Source organism: Diorhabda carinulata, chromosome 3 (assembly GCF_026250575.1).
Source record: "Diorhabda carinulata isolate Delta chromosome 3, icDioCari1.1, whole genome shotgun sequence".
Classification (NCBI taxonomy): Eukaryota; Metazoa; Arthropoda; class Insecta; order Coleoptera; family Chrysomelidae; genus Diorhabda; species Diorhabda carinulata.
In genome coordinates this window covers 31,769,399-31,787,311 of record NC_079462.1, presented here as the reverse complement: position 1 = coordinate 31,787,311, position 17,913 = coordinate 31,769,399, and the positions used below count along the sequence as shown (strand labels likewise).

At 31.3% G+C, this 17,913-nt stretch overlaps 2 protein-coding genes across 4 annotated transcripts; one reads left to right on the top strand and one right to left on the bottom strand.

Moving 5' to 3' along the window:
• Positions 1–70: 70 nt before the first annotated feature.
• Positions 71–10,499, top strand: LOC130892055 (kinesin-like protein KIF9). Of its 3 annotated transcripts, none has more exons than XM_057797270.1 (11): positions 71–265; positions 1,123–1,219; positions 1,327–1,555; positions 1,714–1,835; positions 2,594–2,814; positions 3,996–4,149; positions 5,120–5,458; positions 6,159–6,306; positions 6,487–6,824; positions 9,145–9,423; positions 10,249–10,499. In XM_057797270.1, the coding sequence occupies exons 1-11, from the start codon at positions 183–185 to the stop codon at positions 10,450–10,452; spliced, it is 2,214 nt and encodes a 737-aa protein (XP_057653253.1). In that variant the 5' UTR covers positions 71–182; the 3' UTR covers positions 10,453–10,499. The 3 variants fall into 3 exon arrangements, with proteins under 3 accessions (XP_057653253.1, XP_057653252.1, XP_057653254.1); XM_057797269.1 differs by lacking the exon at positions 71–265 and adding an exon at positions 349–679; XM_057797271.1 differs by lacking the exons at positions 71–265; positions 5,120–5,458 and adding an exon at positions 349–679.
• Positions 10,500–10,507: 8 nt separating this feature from the next.
• Positions 10,508–17,908, bottom strand: LOC130892054 (ATP-dependent RNA helicase DHX30-like). Its single transcript, XM_057797268.1, has 13 exons — positions 17,699–17,908; positions 17,385–17,645; positions 17,106–17,331; positions 15,714–16,098; positions 15,409–15,625; positions 15,024–15,353; positions 14,736–14,965; positions 14,073–14,236; positions 12,934–13,578; positions 12,444–12,636; positions 12,173–12,362; positions 10,749–10,840; positions 10,508–10,671 (listed from the first exon to the last, which is right to left on the bottom strand). The coding sequence occupies exons 1-13, from the start codon at positions 17,756–17,758 to the stop codon at positions 10,509–10,511; spliced, it is 3,156 nt and encodes a 1,051-aa protein (XP_057653251.1). The 5' UTR covers positions 17,759–17,908; the 3' UTR covers position 10,508.
• Between the last annotated feature and the right edge of the window lie 5 nt (positions 17,909–17,913).

Below are 17,913 nucleotides of genomic sequence, written 5' to 3'. Positions count from 1 at the left end.
AAATAAATTTCTTAAATTTTTTACTTCCAAGACCTTTTCTTGATAAATCATCTTGATTGTAGGTCTCTTTATATATGTTGATAAAGACCGAAATAGACCGAAACGTAAATTTTTGTTGTTCTCTATTAAATAATATATCTAATTATATAGAAGAAATTATGTTAATGTACATTTAGACATATATGCAACAAAGTATTCAAAATTTTTTTTCCTATAACACCATGGGTTTAAAAAATGGTTCCAATAGATCCTGTATCTGCAAAATGTGGGTAATATATTTGATAATATTCTTGATATACATTTGAATCACTGGTATATTGACTTCAATTAATGTGACATATCTTCTAATTCAATATTTATTGACATATATTTCTCACATTTATTTACTCTAAAAAATGAGTTGTCCTACTATTAGTTCTGTTGTGAATCCCACTGTTAGTTATCAGTTGGGAAACAATCATGTTAGAGTATTTTACCGGATCTGTTCTGTAGAAAAACCGACTTGGGAGCATGTCAAAATAAAGGATTCAACAGTTTTTGTTAGGAAATTGCAGCAGATAAAAGACCCTTCCAAGTCTCACCAACCTCCAAGTTATTGGGAATTTAATACAGATGGTGTGTTTCATAATTGTACCCAGAACAATATTCACAGTGCTGTTGTCGAAGGATTAATTGAGAAGTAAGAAATGTTCTATTTTGTCATGGCATTTAGTAAAGGATATTTTAATTAGTTTTTGATGCAGAACTACTTTTTTTATACTTGAATCCATAAAATTAATCAAAATGGAAGGTATTCTTTCTAAATTTTTACATCCTGGATATAAAATGATTCCTCTCATACATGGAGGGGATCATGGAAGGCATTCTTTCTACATTTTTGCACCCTGGATGTAAAATAATTCCTCTCATAACTGGTGTTGATCATTCTTCTTACGTTATTGTACTCTGGTTGTAAAATAGTTCCTCTCATATAGTATATAGATCACTGACGATATTTTTTAACAAATCAATGATGTATAGGTTCTGTTATCTCATTTTGAAGCTCCTACAGTTGTCCATTTACTAAGCTAACATTTTTCTTTCCAAAATCCATAAAATTGATTGAATTATGTTTTGTATTAGATTAAAAGATGGTAACAATGCTGTGATCGTTGCATTTGGACAGACAGGTACAGGAAAATCAGTAACTTTGTCTGGAATAGAGCTTGTGTCAGATGAGGTGAGACTGTTTAAATTACATACATTTTCAACTTACCGTTTTTGTAACTATTTCTTAAAACTTACGACTTCTTATTTTCTTGAGTATTTTTGTTTATCTTTATTTAGAATTTTGGTGTGATACCAAGAATGCTACGTGAGTTAATGATGTTCAAGAAATCGATGCAAACGAAAAATACAATAACTTTGGAAATGACTTATCTTGAATTTTCTAAAACAGCGGTGTACGATTTATTTAGAGAATATCCCAACAACTTGAATACATGGCATGCTTGTCAAGATGCAAAAAAAATTGCAATAATTTCTGAGAATCAAGCACTAAAGGCGTTATACTTAAGTAAATTATTTATCACACATTTCATTATATTATACTTCGACCTAACATCTCCCTTATGACTACTAGACTAAATAGGACAAACCTTAATTAGTGTGGAATTATATAAAGAAGAAATACAATGAAGCACAAAAATTTAAACTATTTTAGTGGCTTTTTAGGCGAAGGAAGAAAAGAAACTAAAAAGCATAACTATTATTCACATGTCAATACTAGTGTACTTTCATTTTACGTAACCATTGAAGATTTAAACTATAGTGACGGTCATAAAATTGAAGCCAGAGTGAGTATTATCATTCCTATTAATAAGAAACTCAATTTTTTTTATTAAAATGTGTCACAACAGCGAAGAAATTGAAGTATATTTTCAACATTTTCTTCAAAGTTAGATTTAAAAGAATCTATTCCTCCCATTTATTATTTTATTCCGTACTCTTACGGAAGTAAGCTTCAAAGAATACCATTTTCTGTACACCGACTCATTCAAAACACCTAATGGCCTAGGAGCTGCAGTAGTAGCAGAGAACACGTCCACACTGGAGAGCTCTATGCCATATTACAGGCACTAATCATCGCCAGAAGAAATCAATACAATAGAACAGCCATAATTCATAATAGAAAACGAATCCGAATCAATCAGAATCACTCCGAATCAAGTTGAATCTGATTGACCAAGATTCGGCTTCGAGCGCTCCGTTTAAATGTGAAGGGATTCTTTTCCCGCCTTCAGACCGGACGAATCTGGTTCAATCAGGTTTGATTCGAGGTTGCACTTAATAGATCGCAGTCGATATTAAAATATATAAAACCATCCGTCCAACCATGGAAAAACAGTTGTAAAAATTTCTTCAATATCTTATTTCTTAGACCTTTTGATATATTAATGCATCTAAATGTTCTTAAATCAAGAACATTTAGATGCATTTATATATAAAAATTATTTTATTAATCCAATTTCTTTTTAGAGTATTACATATCATGCTTTTTCTTTGTACTAATCAAAAAAATTATTATCAAATTGGAAAAATATTTTACTTGCAGTTGCACTTTATTGATCTTGCCGGTTCAGATACTGTAGGTAATCTAACATGCCTTTTTAAAAATAAAACAGAAGTTGGGGCAGCGAATTTGACAAAAACTAGCTTAGAACAATTTTTTTTATCATTAATGGAAAGGTCTCCAGAAATGATACGAGCAAGACAAAGAACAAATCCTTTGATATATTTTCTAAAAGACGATTTAAATAATAATAATTCATTACGGTAAGTTATTTATTTTTTTTATCTTACTTTATTTTTACATGAAATCTGCTATCACTTTTATTAAATTATTATTCGTGGTGGAAGTTGCAGCTTTGGGGAACTTTTTTGATTTTAGTTAGTACTATTTCCTTAAGGTGAGGCTTTAGGTTGAACTGTTGATATGTAGTGAATATGAAGACTTCCTGAATACATGAGTTGTTCGACTTTGAATTTGGTAGGACTGATTCAAAGTTTCCAATTATTGCAGCTTCTCCCATACTTCAGAAGTTCAGTATTTTTATACTATTGCACTATAGGAAGTCTTCTTATGCCGCTATGGCATAAGTTTGATGGGTGTTGTTTATGTTTTGGACTATTGGGTGGTCAGTGAAAATGGTTTTAATTGATAAATGGATAAAAAAAGACAAATTGTGAATTCTTTGGATAGTGGAAAGTTCAACAAAGAAAACACTAAAATTGAAGGTATGAGAAAAGAACCTAGGAGCTCATGATTGGAAGTAACTGCACATCGACATTAGAGTCAGCGTTAGAGGCATAAGTATAAAGGATTGTTGTCATTTAATTGACCAAATCGAAGCAAAAAAATACAAATAGTGAATTGTTTGTAAAGGTGGGAGATACAGCTGAAACCCTGAAGGATACTGGAAAGTTTTCCAGAGCAAACACTACAGGTCGAAGGTAAAAGAAATTTTGTTTGTGAATTTCCTAGAATTTCCTAGAATAACTTCCCTTATAACTATTCTAGAATATTCTTGTGTATTATTTATGTTTAGTTAGTGAGGCATTGATTATAGGAATATTTTTTGTAAAAGGAGGAGAATAAATTAGTTAATGAGTTCAGAATTAGTAGTAGTTTTGAATAAAGTTACAACCAATTAAGGAATTGAATTTATAGTTATTTGTGAATTAGTAGGAAGTTTATTTACTGTGGTAAAAAGGCGAGTGAACATGTTTGGAGGCATTTGAAGCTGCATATAAAAATAGAAGCTTTATTGTCAATTAAATCCTTTTTCCAACAATAGTAGTTCCAGGGTACCAAATTTAAGTTTTAAACAATCAGTATTGTATAAGAATTCGGTTTTCATTTTTCGATTCATTAATTAGAATAAGAAATGTTTATAGAGTATTTGAATTTATATTGTGAAACCTCAAGTCGTTTAATTAACAAACATATGTATTAGTTTTATAGGACATATAAAAACAACAATCGATGATTTACAAACAACGTTATCAATGATGAGATTTGGACAAATACTGCGAGGATACACACCTACAATTAAAAAAATAGAGCAACCAACAAAAATGAGCCTAGAAGGTAGAGTCAAGTATTTACAGGTAAAAATTATTTGCAAAAATAATCAGATAAAAATACCAAAACATTTTACTACTTGTCATAAATTGATCATAACCAAGTTCGACAAAGAAACCTTCTAAATACCTGGTCATGATATGTATTTACTTTGAGTTAACAAAGGTAGTCCTTGAGAACAAAGTGGCCTCGGGAATTCTTTAGGATTCGGTACTAGACCCAACTTTGTGACAATTCTCTTAGCCTGGTGTGTGACAAGAAATTCTACATCCATTGCATTCAACACATTTAACACTAAAAAGCGACAAGAGCTTGTAATGAACGTCAACGAGAACTTGAAGCCTATGAAAGAAAAAAAGATTCAAGAAGTTACTATTACTGATATTATTAAATACCTATGAGTCCTAGTGGACTATCGACTTAGCTTCCGAAAATATATTGAGTACATAGCAGACATAGAAGAGGAGAAGATGTCAAAATCAAAACGAGACAAAGACAGCACAATGGACAAAACGTCTAATAAGTAATATCCGTGAATGGGTAGACTGTTTTCAATTGCAACAAGTGGGAGCTGAATGTTTAATTATACAAACTGTGTTTTATATTTATGTTTACATAAATTCCTAAGTGTACAATAACTACCTTTTAGATGTTTAACAATATTATGAACGTAATTTTAATTTCTATTAACCTTGTCCTTTGTGTAAGTTTTGGCTTTTTACGACCTTCGGCGTTTATAACTACTACAAAACCCCGAACACCCTAATCATCATTGATAGAAGGGGGAAGTAGGGAAACCTGAAGTTAAGAAATTTTTTCCTTTTAAAATTCGTTTCTTCTCGATATCTACTTATTAAAGAAGATAAACTGAAAGCATTTACTGAATTGTCCTTCCCCAATGGTATAACATATTATGCGTTAAGAATTTATTAAATTATTTATAATTACTAAAAATATTACAAATACAAATGGATATGTAATTGGCGGTTGTTTTAGCGTCAAATAAAAGAATTGAAAGAAGAGCAGATTCAAAATTCCATTTTATTAAATCGAGATCTCACCTCTAATATGACTTCAGAACGTATAGCGCATCTGCAAAGAACGGTTAAAGCTTATTTATTAAATGAGATATCGGAAATAGACGTTATAAGAGTTTCCGATGTAGCTATGGTTTTCAATATATTTAGGGAGATGTATAATAATTGGGAAACGGAAAAACAAAAATTCGTTAGAGAAGGAAGTGTGGCAACAGTAAACAGGAAAAACACAGAATCTGATGTATCTTTATCAAAGAAACGAGGGTCGATACGGTCGAGCAGTACGCTAAATACCAGAGTAAATATATTATAAATTTATTTTTTTTGTAACACTAGAAACTGTTGGAGTAACTTCTACTTTAAATATTTTCAGAGTACTTTCTTCGTCTTCTTTTTTAAGTATTTAGGACTATACAGCATTGAGTGTAGCAGGTAGAAAGATCATTATGTCAATATGAAAAAATATATGTCGAAATGCGTTAAATAAAGCGAACAATTGAAACGAGGAGAATTGCCAGAGCAAAGAGAAAAATGGTTCTTCTTAGATATTGTGGATATGTTTATTTAGGTAATCGTTGGGTAGGTGGATACAGCTGCGACTGCATTATTTCCTATCGTCAACCGTTTGACTAGTTAATCAGTTCACGAGGTTACAGGAAAATCGCAGATAATCTGCAACATCGTCGATCCTTTCTCGACTCGGCACCATTCCTTTTATTGCTTTAAGCGTTCCCCTTTCTCTAGCGGATAGAGTCGTCTTGGCTACGGGTCCTTGAGATTCGAAGCGCAGGGGGAATAATAGTTTCGGGGGAGAGCTATACTTTGCATTTTCACATAATTCAATTCATATGTTCAGCGCCATTATGGAAGGTTTTTAGAACCGATACACTCGCCGTTCCCTCTACTCTGCATAGTATTCAAAGAACTTTTCCAGTGAATCGATTGTTTCTTCTTTTTCATGGACTTAGAGGACGCTATTGATGTAATACTAATTTTAGGTGTCAAAAGAAAAACGTCGTTCAAGGAGATCAAAAGATGGAATTGTGGATGCGGATAAAGTGGATAAACAAGTTTCCGTTCAATCCTTTTTGGATATGTCAAGTATAAAAATCACGTCGCAGACTTTGAGAAGCAACCAAGAACGATGTAAGTGCCGTTGAAATAATAAAATACAAAGGAACTGAAAAATAAGATCCTGGGAAATGGTTATATTTTTATCTATACATGTTTTAATTTATACTTTTAATAATTAATTAGAAATACAATATCAATGATTTTGTATTTATTCTTATTTGAATATACTCATTTTTTTCGTTTTATCTATAGTTTCTGTAACCTCTGGGTCAATATCGCAAATACCAAAGAGGAAGCGATCGAAATTCGGCGTTATGTTGAACAAAAGATCTTCGGTTATTAAAAAAAAATCTGTTGGTAGTTTTATCTTCGGTAATATTCCTGATATATCACAAATACCCGAAAATATTCCGGAAAACACAGAAGCCTGGAACTCGTATACGAAAGAATCTGATTACAGTAACTTTATGGTGGAGTACAGAGCAAATGAAAAAAATATCTCAGATACATACGCGCAGTATGTAGAAGAAATGAAAGCATTGAAAGAAGAAAAAGATAAAATTTATGCCATGGAACAAGAAATATTGGAGGTATATTTAATTTTGTTCCAAAAATTCTTATTCCATAATGTCATTATATTATACCATCTTAACCCATTGTTTATTAAATTCTAATAGTTTTATAAAGATCCCAGATGTCGGGATTAGCACTCAAGTATGGATTGGTCGGTTTTCGAACTGTTTTTATGACTTTTACTCTTGATTACAAAACCGTATCGCATATCATAGAAAAATATCGTTTTCCGAGCTATCGGCCAATTAATATAACCTAACTTAAGCTAAAGTGAACCCAACCTTATTGAAGCTAAAATAAACCTAACCTAATTGAAGCTATAGTGAATCTAATCTAATTGAAGCTACAGTGAACGTAATCTAATTGAAGCTAAAGTAAACATAACCTAATTGAAGCTAAAGTGAACCCAACCTTATTGAAGCTAAAATAAACCTAAACTCACTAAGGCCAATGCAAACCTAATCAGAAAATGGTCTGCTCAACGACATCAAGAATCAGTTATTCAGTCAATTCAAATAAAAGTTGAATGAAGAAAAAGGAGAAGAGTTTTTTATTTCAGTTTAACGTGCCTCGGTAACGCTGGTCATTGTTACACAAAAATAAAGTTAAACGAAGGACTGTTACGATATCTATTACATTATAAATTATATATAATAAAAATATAGTATAAATATAACATAAATTAACTTAGCTTGGTAACTTTAAGGAACTCCAGGACTTTTTTGATTTCTGTCGGGCAGTTGAGAGTCTCCTTGAGTTTAAGTTTCAGATTAAACTGATAGTATGTAGTAAAGTATTGTTTGCAGTCGGTAAGGATATGCGTGACACAACAGAAATGTGATAACTTTGGTAGGAGGACGTAGTAAGTTTTGTGTGGTTGTTGCGGGTTGTAGTGGGTTGGTGTTATTTTTTATAAGTCTTGAAATTATTGTCAAGATGAATTAGGAGTTCAGAAATATGATTGAAGACTTCTTTGGTACGGCGATCTGCAGATTCGATTCCACTGTGCTATGGAAACCAGATGAGAAAGACTGTTAGCAAGAGCGAGAGGTTGGTAGATGAATATTTTGGATCCATTTGACTTTTGTGTTATTGCACGTCTTTCCTCTCTTCAACCAAAATATTTCCTTAAAATAGGCCATTCAAAATTACACCTTTGGATTAATCCATAAATCTAATACAATAATGTTAACTAGAAATCAACCAATTCAATTATTGGTACTAATTTTCGACACCTGGAAACTAGATAAATGGATTATACTACTTCGAATACTTCAAATTAACGTGTAGACACAGAAGTATAACCGAAATAAGCAATAATCTCATATAGTTCAACTTTAATTCCAAAAAGGGAAAAATTTGATAATTTTTTTTGTAAATAAATAAATAAATTATACTGTTTGATTTTCCAGTTGCTCTGTACCTATACATAAAAAGATATTTTATGCATGACTCCGCAGCTCATTCTTCTACTTCGTAGACTCCTACCATAGTTTTTTTCCCACTTGTGATATTTACACTACTTCAGGACATTCCCAGAGTAGATGCTATATAACTTGCTCGAAGAATCTGGAGTTGTCTCCTTCTCTCATGCCAATCGTCTTAAGGTGGTATTTGACCAGGTAGTGACCGTCAGAAGAGCGATTTAAAGTCGTTTCTGGACATTTCTTGAAGTTATTCAGACTTCTTAGCTGATAAAATTATGAATCTTTTGAATTGTCTTAGGCCTGGAGTGTTGCTCCACTAAGACTTCATCTGATTCTTCGGCCATTCAGTTCATTATTTGTGAGTTGTTCCCTTTTTGTGATACGACTGTCTGGTTCCTTCCCATAGCTTGGTTAACGGAGAGAACGTAAATGTGCTTTCTAAAGAGATTTCTATATTTTATCTAAACATTCTTAAGCTTCATGTATTAGCCTCGAACTATCTGTGTACCAGAGAAATGCATTTCAAGGTTCCAATAGATCTTTAGAACCCATGATTGATTACCACCTTGAAAGGGATGTCCGTCTCAATCATATTACGTATTTGATGGATTGGTTTGTCACTGCTTGATGTAAATAATCCAAATTTCTCTTCAGAAATTGTGCATCTCCTTTAGATCTAAAATTCAGGAACAAAAGAAGAGTAGATGCCAAATTAAATAGGCGTGCAAGAGTTTTGATGATAATTAGGAGTGCGGGTGCCTGTCATAGAGTGGGTAGATTATAGGAAGTATAATTCGCTAAAAATACCTTATTTTGTTTATATAGAAAAGTTTCTCACTTTATGAATAGCCTTTGTGTAACAACATAATAAGTTAACAATGATAATATTGTGTATAACTAATAATTTCAGGCGAAGCTGATGATCAAATACAAAACTATTGACTGCGACAAATTCACTGAATCGATTCTAAATGAAGCGGCAAATAAATGTGGTGAAAACATAGAAAGAGCAAAACTTGTTATTTTAGATAAACAAGAAATTGTTCTGAGATGTTTGGCTGAACTGAAACTTTACTTGAACAATCGAAAAGAATTACGTAAACAGTTAAGCATTAATTTCGACAATTACTGTAAAGAAAATTTCAATATCACTTTTCCAGCAGCCAAAAGTTTGAGTTTTGTGGAAATGGTTGGTATATTTTTGTTACACAGGTATTTATAGTATAAAGTACACTGTAAATTCTAAATTAGAACCCTGTATATTATTTTATAAAATCCTACATTGTAAAACCCAACAGTTTCTTTTAAATAGACTTAAAACTTTTATGGGACTTTATCCTCCAAAACCCTCTTTTGCATTATTTTGGCCTGTTAAACAGAAATTTTTAAAATTTGGTAATAGATTCTGTAGTTTCTCAAAAACACATCAACAAATGCAGTAATCTCGACAACAACTGTGAAAGAAATTTCAATATCATATCAATAAATAGGTTTAGAACCTTTATTGGACTTTACACTTCAAAATCCATTTTTATGTGGGTTGTTTCTAGACCTGTTTAATTCATTTTTTTTTTCAAAAATATCAATAGATTCTATAGAGCCCCTCAAAAATCATTATCTGTTAATAAATTACATTACTTTAGGGGATCCTACATTCTCAGAACCAGTAAGTAGGTTTAGAACCTTTATAGGACTTTATACTCCAAAATCCCTTTTCATTTGGGGTTCTTTCTAGGCCTATTTCATTAAATTTTTTTGGCCTATTTCATTAAATTTTTTTCAAAAGTAGTAACAGATTCTGTAGAATTTCCCAAAAATCATTTTCTATTAATAAATTACATAGTATTAGGAGATTCTACATTGTAAGAGCCAGTAAATAGGTTTAGAACCTTTATTGGACTTCATTATCAATGATCCCTTTCCCTATGCTTGTTTGATAGATTTTTTTTAATAGCAATAGAATCTGTAAAGCCACATAAAAACCATTATCTATTAATAAATTAATTATTTCTAGATGAGAGATTCAATACAGTCTACAGAGATAGAAGAATTTCCATTCGCAATTGAATCCACGGTATTTGTGGAAGATATGGAACCAGTTGATATGCAGATAAAAGAATTCAAGAAACTGATGGATAAAGAAAGAACTAAAGTAGTTAAATTGAGAACGATTGCGAGAAAAAATGTATATGATAAACCTTGTTATACTCAAAATTAAAATATGATACTATCTAAAATTTGTTTATAGACACAATAACAATACTTTATGGATATTTATTTTGTATTATCGTTTATTACTTCATTAATTAATTCCAATATATCACTCCAAATAGCATTAACATCCTCATTACGCTCTCCGATACGAGTCAGTTGAGCAATGAAATATCCGTAACATAAATGAATAACTTCTTTACATCTAATAATTTTTTCAGCTTCCCTAGAAGAAATACAAAATATTAGTTTACTGCAAACTAAACAACTTCATGAAATTTGAAAACTAAAACAAACACTAACTTTTTTTTGCATACGAACTTTATATTTGTATTCTCTAAAACTAATTCTATATGTTCGTTTTCAACACCTTCTTGGGCATCTTTATCACAGACCTAAAACAGATTAAATATAAAAGACAAGGATCGTTCCTGGTTATAGGATAATAAAATTTAAAATATTCGGGTACCGTGTTTTACACCAGTTGGCGCCACCGGTGAGTGAAGTATTGAAATATAAAATTTGAATAACAAACGCTTGAAAACAGAGTTTATTTATAACACATTAATATAAATTAACAATGTTATTATTGATATTATTGTCCTTCATAGTATGTAATTTCGAATGGTTTTCAGGGTTGAGGAAGGACAATATCAAGAAAGGCATCTTTACCTGGGTTTTCCAAATCTATCTACAACACATATGGCACAGAGGTAATTCGAATGTTGAAGCAATGATAAAGATCAAATAAAAGATCGAAACGTTGGCATTTTAAAAAACATAGACAGTTTTATTTTAAGTCCTCAATACCATTCGAAATTATAGAATGAAAATTTCTTAAGTCAGGGGTTTATAGCGTACAACCAGTAACATATGAGACGACATTACTCTACACCATCGTCTCTGGTGGTATTTCCAAACGCAGTAGCCCCTCCTTGGAAAGATGGTTCAGTTTCAAATGGCAATTTCAGAAGTAGCATCATAGAATTAGAAGGTATCTTATATGTAATCAGCCTGACAGATTTTATTGTTTTCGTCGGGCTTTTAGGCCCATAGCTTGGAAGTGATTCCATTCTTTCCTATTTTTTCTCCTTCCTTCTCGTTTTCCAGTCCTGAATGTCCATCATTTCGTTTTGTTGCTCTAAACTCTTCTATTATCTGTATGTAACCTAACCACTCTATTCTTTTGAATCTTAGCTCTGCTTCTGCAAATAAATTCGTTATTTGTTCTTTACATCCAATTCTCCCCCCAAGTATCCTCTCCCATATATTTAACTTCTCTTCTTCCTCTTTGTTAAGAATCTACGTTTCGCCTCTGTAGCTCACTGTTAGGTTTTATTATTGTTTTGTACAGATGTAGCTTCGCCTTTCTGGAGATTTTTTTGGAACTTATTACCGCAATAAGTGCTCCCAATCGTTTACTTTCCTTTGTCATTCTTGCTTCTAAATTTCCTTCCTCGACATTGTCGTCATTTATAACCACTCCAAGATATACATAGCTTTGAACTTATTCAAAGCTCCTTACTTTTTCTTTTTCCACTTGTAATGAAAAACAAGGATAAGAAACATATTTAAATTTGTTTTTCCTTTTCTTTGTGAAACTCTTATTATGATAATTCATTGAATAATGTGGTCAAGCAATCAAAATTTCGATTTAATGAAGCTGCACCATCAAATACAAAATAAATAGATGTTATACTTAGTTGAAACGGTTTGTAAAAATTTACCTTATCTATTTTTAATTTTTTATTGGAGAATAATAATACTGATAAATTAGTTAGAAAACTACATTCTCGTACTAACGTCGTTCTACGTATGTTGGACCTAGTTTCATTAATATATAGTAAGTAATTTGTAGGAAACTTGTATCTTCTATAATTAACACTTTCTGGGGTTATTGTAGCTTTGTGATTATTCCTAAAACCAATCAAATTTAAGGCACATAAATTTCAAATGTGTGTCTACATTATAACTAAAACTTGCACAACAATAATATACCTAGTAAGCAAAACATTGGTATTGTTCTTTAATCTGTTCTTCACTATATCCCAGGTTCGATGTTGTAATATATTTCCAACTCCAGAATACAATACTGCTTTGACAAATTCATCTTTATCAGAATAGTCATCAGAAAATGGAAGTACATCATGTAAACCATCTACTAAGTAATCGGAATGAATTTTACGTAACTCTGAAATAAAATTATTATGAAAGTAGTTGCCCTAGGCGGGTCTAGGAGCGAAAGAGACGTTATAGTATCTTAATCGTCACGTCGAACCGCAGATTGCAATAACGGTAAAATTGAAGTATAGGGTATGTAAAAAAATGTGTTTTGTAAGGCGATAATGGCCGACGTGATGATAAAGATACTACGATGCAGCCCGTAAACGTCACCCAGACCCGCCTAGAGCATCTACTTACGAAATAATCGATTATTACTTCCTAAAATGTTATTAATAAATCTGAATAAATGAAAACAATCACTTACTTCGGAACATTTCCATTTTATGTGGAATTAAATTCAGATCTCTACAGAATCTTCTTAGTTTATCGGCATCAACTATCTCATCAAATTCTAAAAATTTTTCAAAAATTCTCATCATCGCTAGATGATCACTGTTTTCTGAAAATTCGCTTTTAATTTCCTTAATTGTTTCTTTATCTATTAAACCCGAAGAAAATATTTCTGTGTCAGTGGAAAACAAAGTTATGATGTCAATTATCGGAGATAGGCATTTGTATATATAAGAATTTACTAATGTTTTAGCCAATTTAGGTTCGAGCTGAAATTCTGCTAAAGTTCTTCCCAACGTTGTCAAATTTTCGTTTTCGTCAAGTAATTCTATTTCTTTTAATTCTTCTACCGCCTTAGAAACAGCAACTTCCTCAGGAGGAGTTGGTAAAGATTTCATGAATGTAAGTGTATCCATATTATTACTGAAAGCTTTTGAATCTAAAACTATTTTTGTTAAAGATGTGCGTAGTATTTCAGGTAAAGTATATTCTTCGAAACAATCATGTTTGGACTGTGTATAGAGATGGAAACTTTGACCGGGTTGAACTCTCCCTGCTCGGCCACACCTTTGGATTGCACTTGCTTTTGATATCCAATTATTGTCAATACATTTAATACCTAACAAAATAACAAATATTATAATTCACAATGACTAAAACTAAGTGTCTTTTGGAATTTGGAATGGCATAAAACTTCCAAATGCATTTTAATATTCAAAGAATCACAAGGTTGTTCTGAATGGTATTTATGCAGTTGTACAAAAAAAATGTCCGGTTTTTTGCTGTTGAGGATTTTTATTACTCTTAAGAATGACCGCAATAAAGGTTATTATAATCAAACGTAAAATACTGCCCAGTTTACATTTTAGCTTCAAGTACCGCAGTACTTAAACGGTTTGGTAGGCTGTTGGAACATTTCAATTTCACGTAGGTCGTTCCACCCATATAACCTAACACAGGTCTGGAGTTATTATTACCATTAAACCACTAACAATGCAGAATTTCCATAGAAACTCTAGTCATATAAAAAACGTATAGGAAAAAATATCTAATGGTTTGAAAAAAGTAATTTTTTGTCCTTGTACTTTGAGATTCAAAGATAAACAAATTCACCTTTGCTTGTATCAAATCTTTGCTCCTTGTGTATTCCGGTATCAACAACATAAACAACATCATCAATAGTTACGGATGTTTCTGCAATATTCGTCGCTAATATAATTTTTCGTACACCAGGAGGAGGTTTACTAAAAATTTTGAACTGCTCCTTGTCGTTCAACCTAAAACAATAAGAAATAAATTATACTGTTACAAACTGGTCTACTGACATAGACCGTGAAGCCGGCGAAGAAGTATGTTTTTTTATTAGAAAGCAGCCAAATCTCCCCTAGAGAGGTTTCAGTCTAAAGTATTATGGATCAAGTAAATTCTGTCAAATAAGCAATAAGTGTGTTCAGTGAAGACTACTACGACTTAACAACCACCTAAATGAGCAGGCAGTAAATCTACTTGAAAACACAAAAAGTAATAAAATCTAAACCATTGGACTTGCCTTTTTAAATATAATTATTATATATATATATATATATATATATATATATATATATATATATATATATATAATAATCTTATATTCGTTCCTACAAACACATACAATGAGGTCGATGGACAGATGTATAAATTATTTGTTAATATTAGTATAGGTTTTTTTTCTAACAGTATGATAATTTTATAAGGAAATAGTCAGACAAGTTTAATAATTTGTTTAAAAAAAGTTACCTAGAATGTAAACAATACACTACTGTGCTACCTCTCTGTGGTATCATTCTTTGTACTTTAGCAATATCATCCCAACCTGGAAGGAAACAAAGAATGGCTCCTTCAGGTTTTGTACAATTTATGTAATCTATGACTTTAACAACATCTTCGTGTACTACTGAAGGTGCATAACTTTCACACATAGTTTTAGTCTTTGTTAAATCCAGGTCATTCAAATTGTCAATGAAAAACTAAAATCAAATTTATTTTTTTTTGCTAAATGAAATTATTTAACAAATAGATGCTTACTCTTTCAACAGGATAGGTAAATCCGGGAATTTCTATCACTGGAGCACCATTGTAATAATTTTTGAACATATCTGTATCAATAGTAGCACTCATTACTATTAATTTTAAATTAGGGTTCTTTTTCAAAGAAAGTTTTAGGATGTTCATTAATAAGTCTGTATTAACATCTCTTTCGTGTGCTTCATCTAAAATAATGTGACTGAATTCTGATAAACTGCTATCCGATTGGACATGTCGTAGTAAAATTCCTGTTGTGCAGTATAAAATTCTCCCAGTTAATGGACGAAACACTGAATTTAATCTTACTTGGTAGCCTACAATGTGCCCAACCTAAAAATCACAATGTTAAAAAAAGCAATTAAACAATTAGTTTATGCTAGATTACCGATTCATTTCTTTCACTGCAAACTCGTTCTGCCAAAGAAATCGCAGCTATTCTTCTTGGTTGAGTAACTGCTATCATTCCTGTTTTTTCACTAAGTTCATGTTCTCTAACCCATGCCTCTAGTACATATTGTGGTATTCGTGTACTTTTCCCACAACCCGGTTCCCCTTTAACTATTATTACTTGGTTTGTATTTAACATTTCAATGAATTGTTCCCTAAAAATATTCATATAAAATGTAATTTCATCAATATGTATTACAGGCCTCAATTATATTGAAAGATATAAATAGATAAATGTCTTACTTGTAAGCTGTAATTGGCAAAGGATGTTTTTCTTTAGCAATATACTTTTGAAAACCCAAAAATTTCTTTGTAATAGATTTCATGTGTAGTTCATGTTCTTGTGCAACAGTCAAGACATCTTTTGATTGTATTACTGAGGAATCTTGGCATTTCAAAATGTGAGAATTCATTTTTTCTTCATAAACATTTATAATCTTATCAATATTTTCTAACGTCTTTTGTCGAAGGTTCAGAAGTGGTATACTTCCTTTGGTTAATTGTTTTACTTCTTCTTTATCATAGATAATTGGTGCACCATTTGTTGTTATTTTGTTATTAAGTCTTAACCAAGTAAGTGCAGCTAAAGCTGCCTTATCTGAAGCAACTTTCTTCCTATTATCTTTAGCTGAAATTAATTTATTTTAAAATAGACATATTGAAAAAATAAATACCTTTTGTAATTATTTACCAACATCAAGTTTTTATGGAAGTCGAGATAATTGGTAAAGCACAGTGCAATGGACCTTTATATTTTATATAGATGCTACACACAGGCATTTTAGGCCTATAGCTTGTGAGCGATTCCCTCCAACGCTTTTCTTTGTTTTGCCTTCTATTCCAGTCCTGAATTCCTCTGTCTCTTACGTCTTCAATCACTTCTGCGTACCATCTTTTCCTTGGTCTTCCTTTTTTCTTGTTCATTGTTTTATGTCCATCATCTTTTTGGTTGCTCTAAAATCTGGCATTCTCTCTATGTGACTCAGCCACTCTTTTCTTTTGTATCTTCCCACTTCCTCTGCTTTGTTAAGAATCCACATTTTGCCTTTGTAGCTCACTTTGTTTTATTATTGTTTTATAGAGATATAGCTTCGCCTTTCTAGAGAATTTGGTCTATGACTGATCTTCCATATCTGAACCCGCATTGGTAGTCTCAAAACAAGGTTTCTCTATACTCATTCAACCTCCTTTCTATGGTATTAGCCATTATTTTGTAGAATGTATCTAGTAATCATTAGATACAATTTATTTTCTTTATGCAATAATATCATGTCAGCTTTATTTTATTTTGATAACAAAATTTGTTGTCATTACCAATTAATGACTGGGACAACGACACAATGAAATACTAAGATATTCATGCCTGTATGGCACAATGGCAAGACATGTTTGATCACCTCTCCCTGAATCATTTAAACACAAGTAGCTACAGTAAATCCATCACAGTTACAGGAGACTTTGCTCCCCAATATTTATTAAACTTGTAAGAACAGTTAGTACATATATATACATATTATATGATAAAATGTATCAGAACAAATTATTGTGAAGTATATCCATAAAATTATACTTGTAAATAAATAAATTTAGATAGTTTACAATTTCTAATTTATTTCAATCTCTTTATAAACTCACCTAAAAATTTTATCTGAGTTGGCCATCCTATATTGTAAGTACATATCCAAGAAGCACCACCTCTTTGGTTCGAAAGTGATTTAAATGAAGGGGCTAAATGCAATGAATTATTTTTAGTTTCTTGTACTAATAATGTAAATATATTGTGCAAAACATTTTTAGGCGATGGGAACATTTTTAATGTTTGTTTGGTTTCCTCAGTATCTGCATAATATATTTGTTGAATCTGTAACAATAATAAATTTAGCAACTAAATAATATGATGATATTAAGGTATACCTTATTTAATTCAAGATTTGTTAAAAAACTTTGTTGGGTTACATTTTCGTTACTATCACTGCTTAAGTTAGATATATTCAATTTATTTCTGTGTCTAATAGATCGCCTGTTCTCTTCATCTTCAGTTTTGGTAGCATAACTTCGAACACCAACTTTAAGTACACCAGACAATTCTGGTTTCACGAAATTTGTCCAACTGTAAATATTTCTTGGTCCATTATTGAAAAATACGTCTTTTATAGAATTTATTTTTCTGTAACACTAAAATTTGAAACGAAAATGGATTTAATCATACAAAAATAACCATAACTTACATTGAACCTGTGACTTATAGTTCCTTTATTTAAAACATTAAAACAATATTTAGATAACATTTTAAAATTCTTCAAAATCTATTTAAAATTTAAAGGTTACAAATGTGTTTGAAATTAATGATATGAACAAGGTTGTAGTCTTCTTCATTTCCATGGCCTCTTACTTTTAGACCGTAGTATTAACAATAAGAGACACGTGGTCCAACAAACGTTAG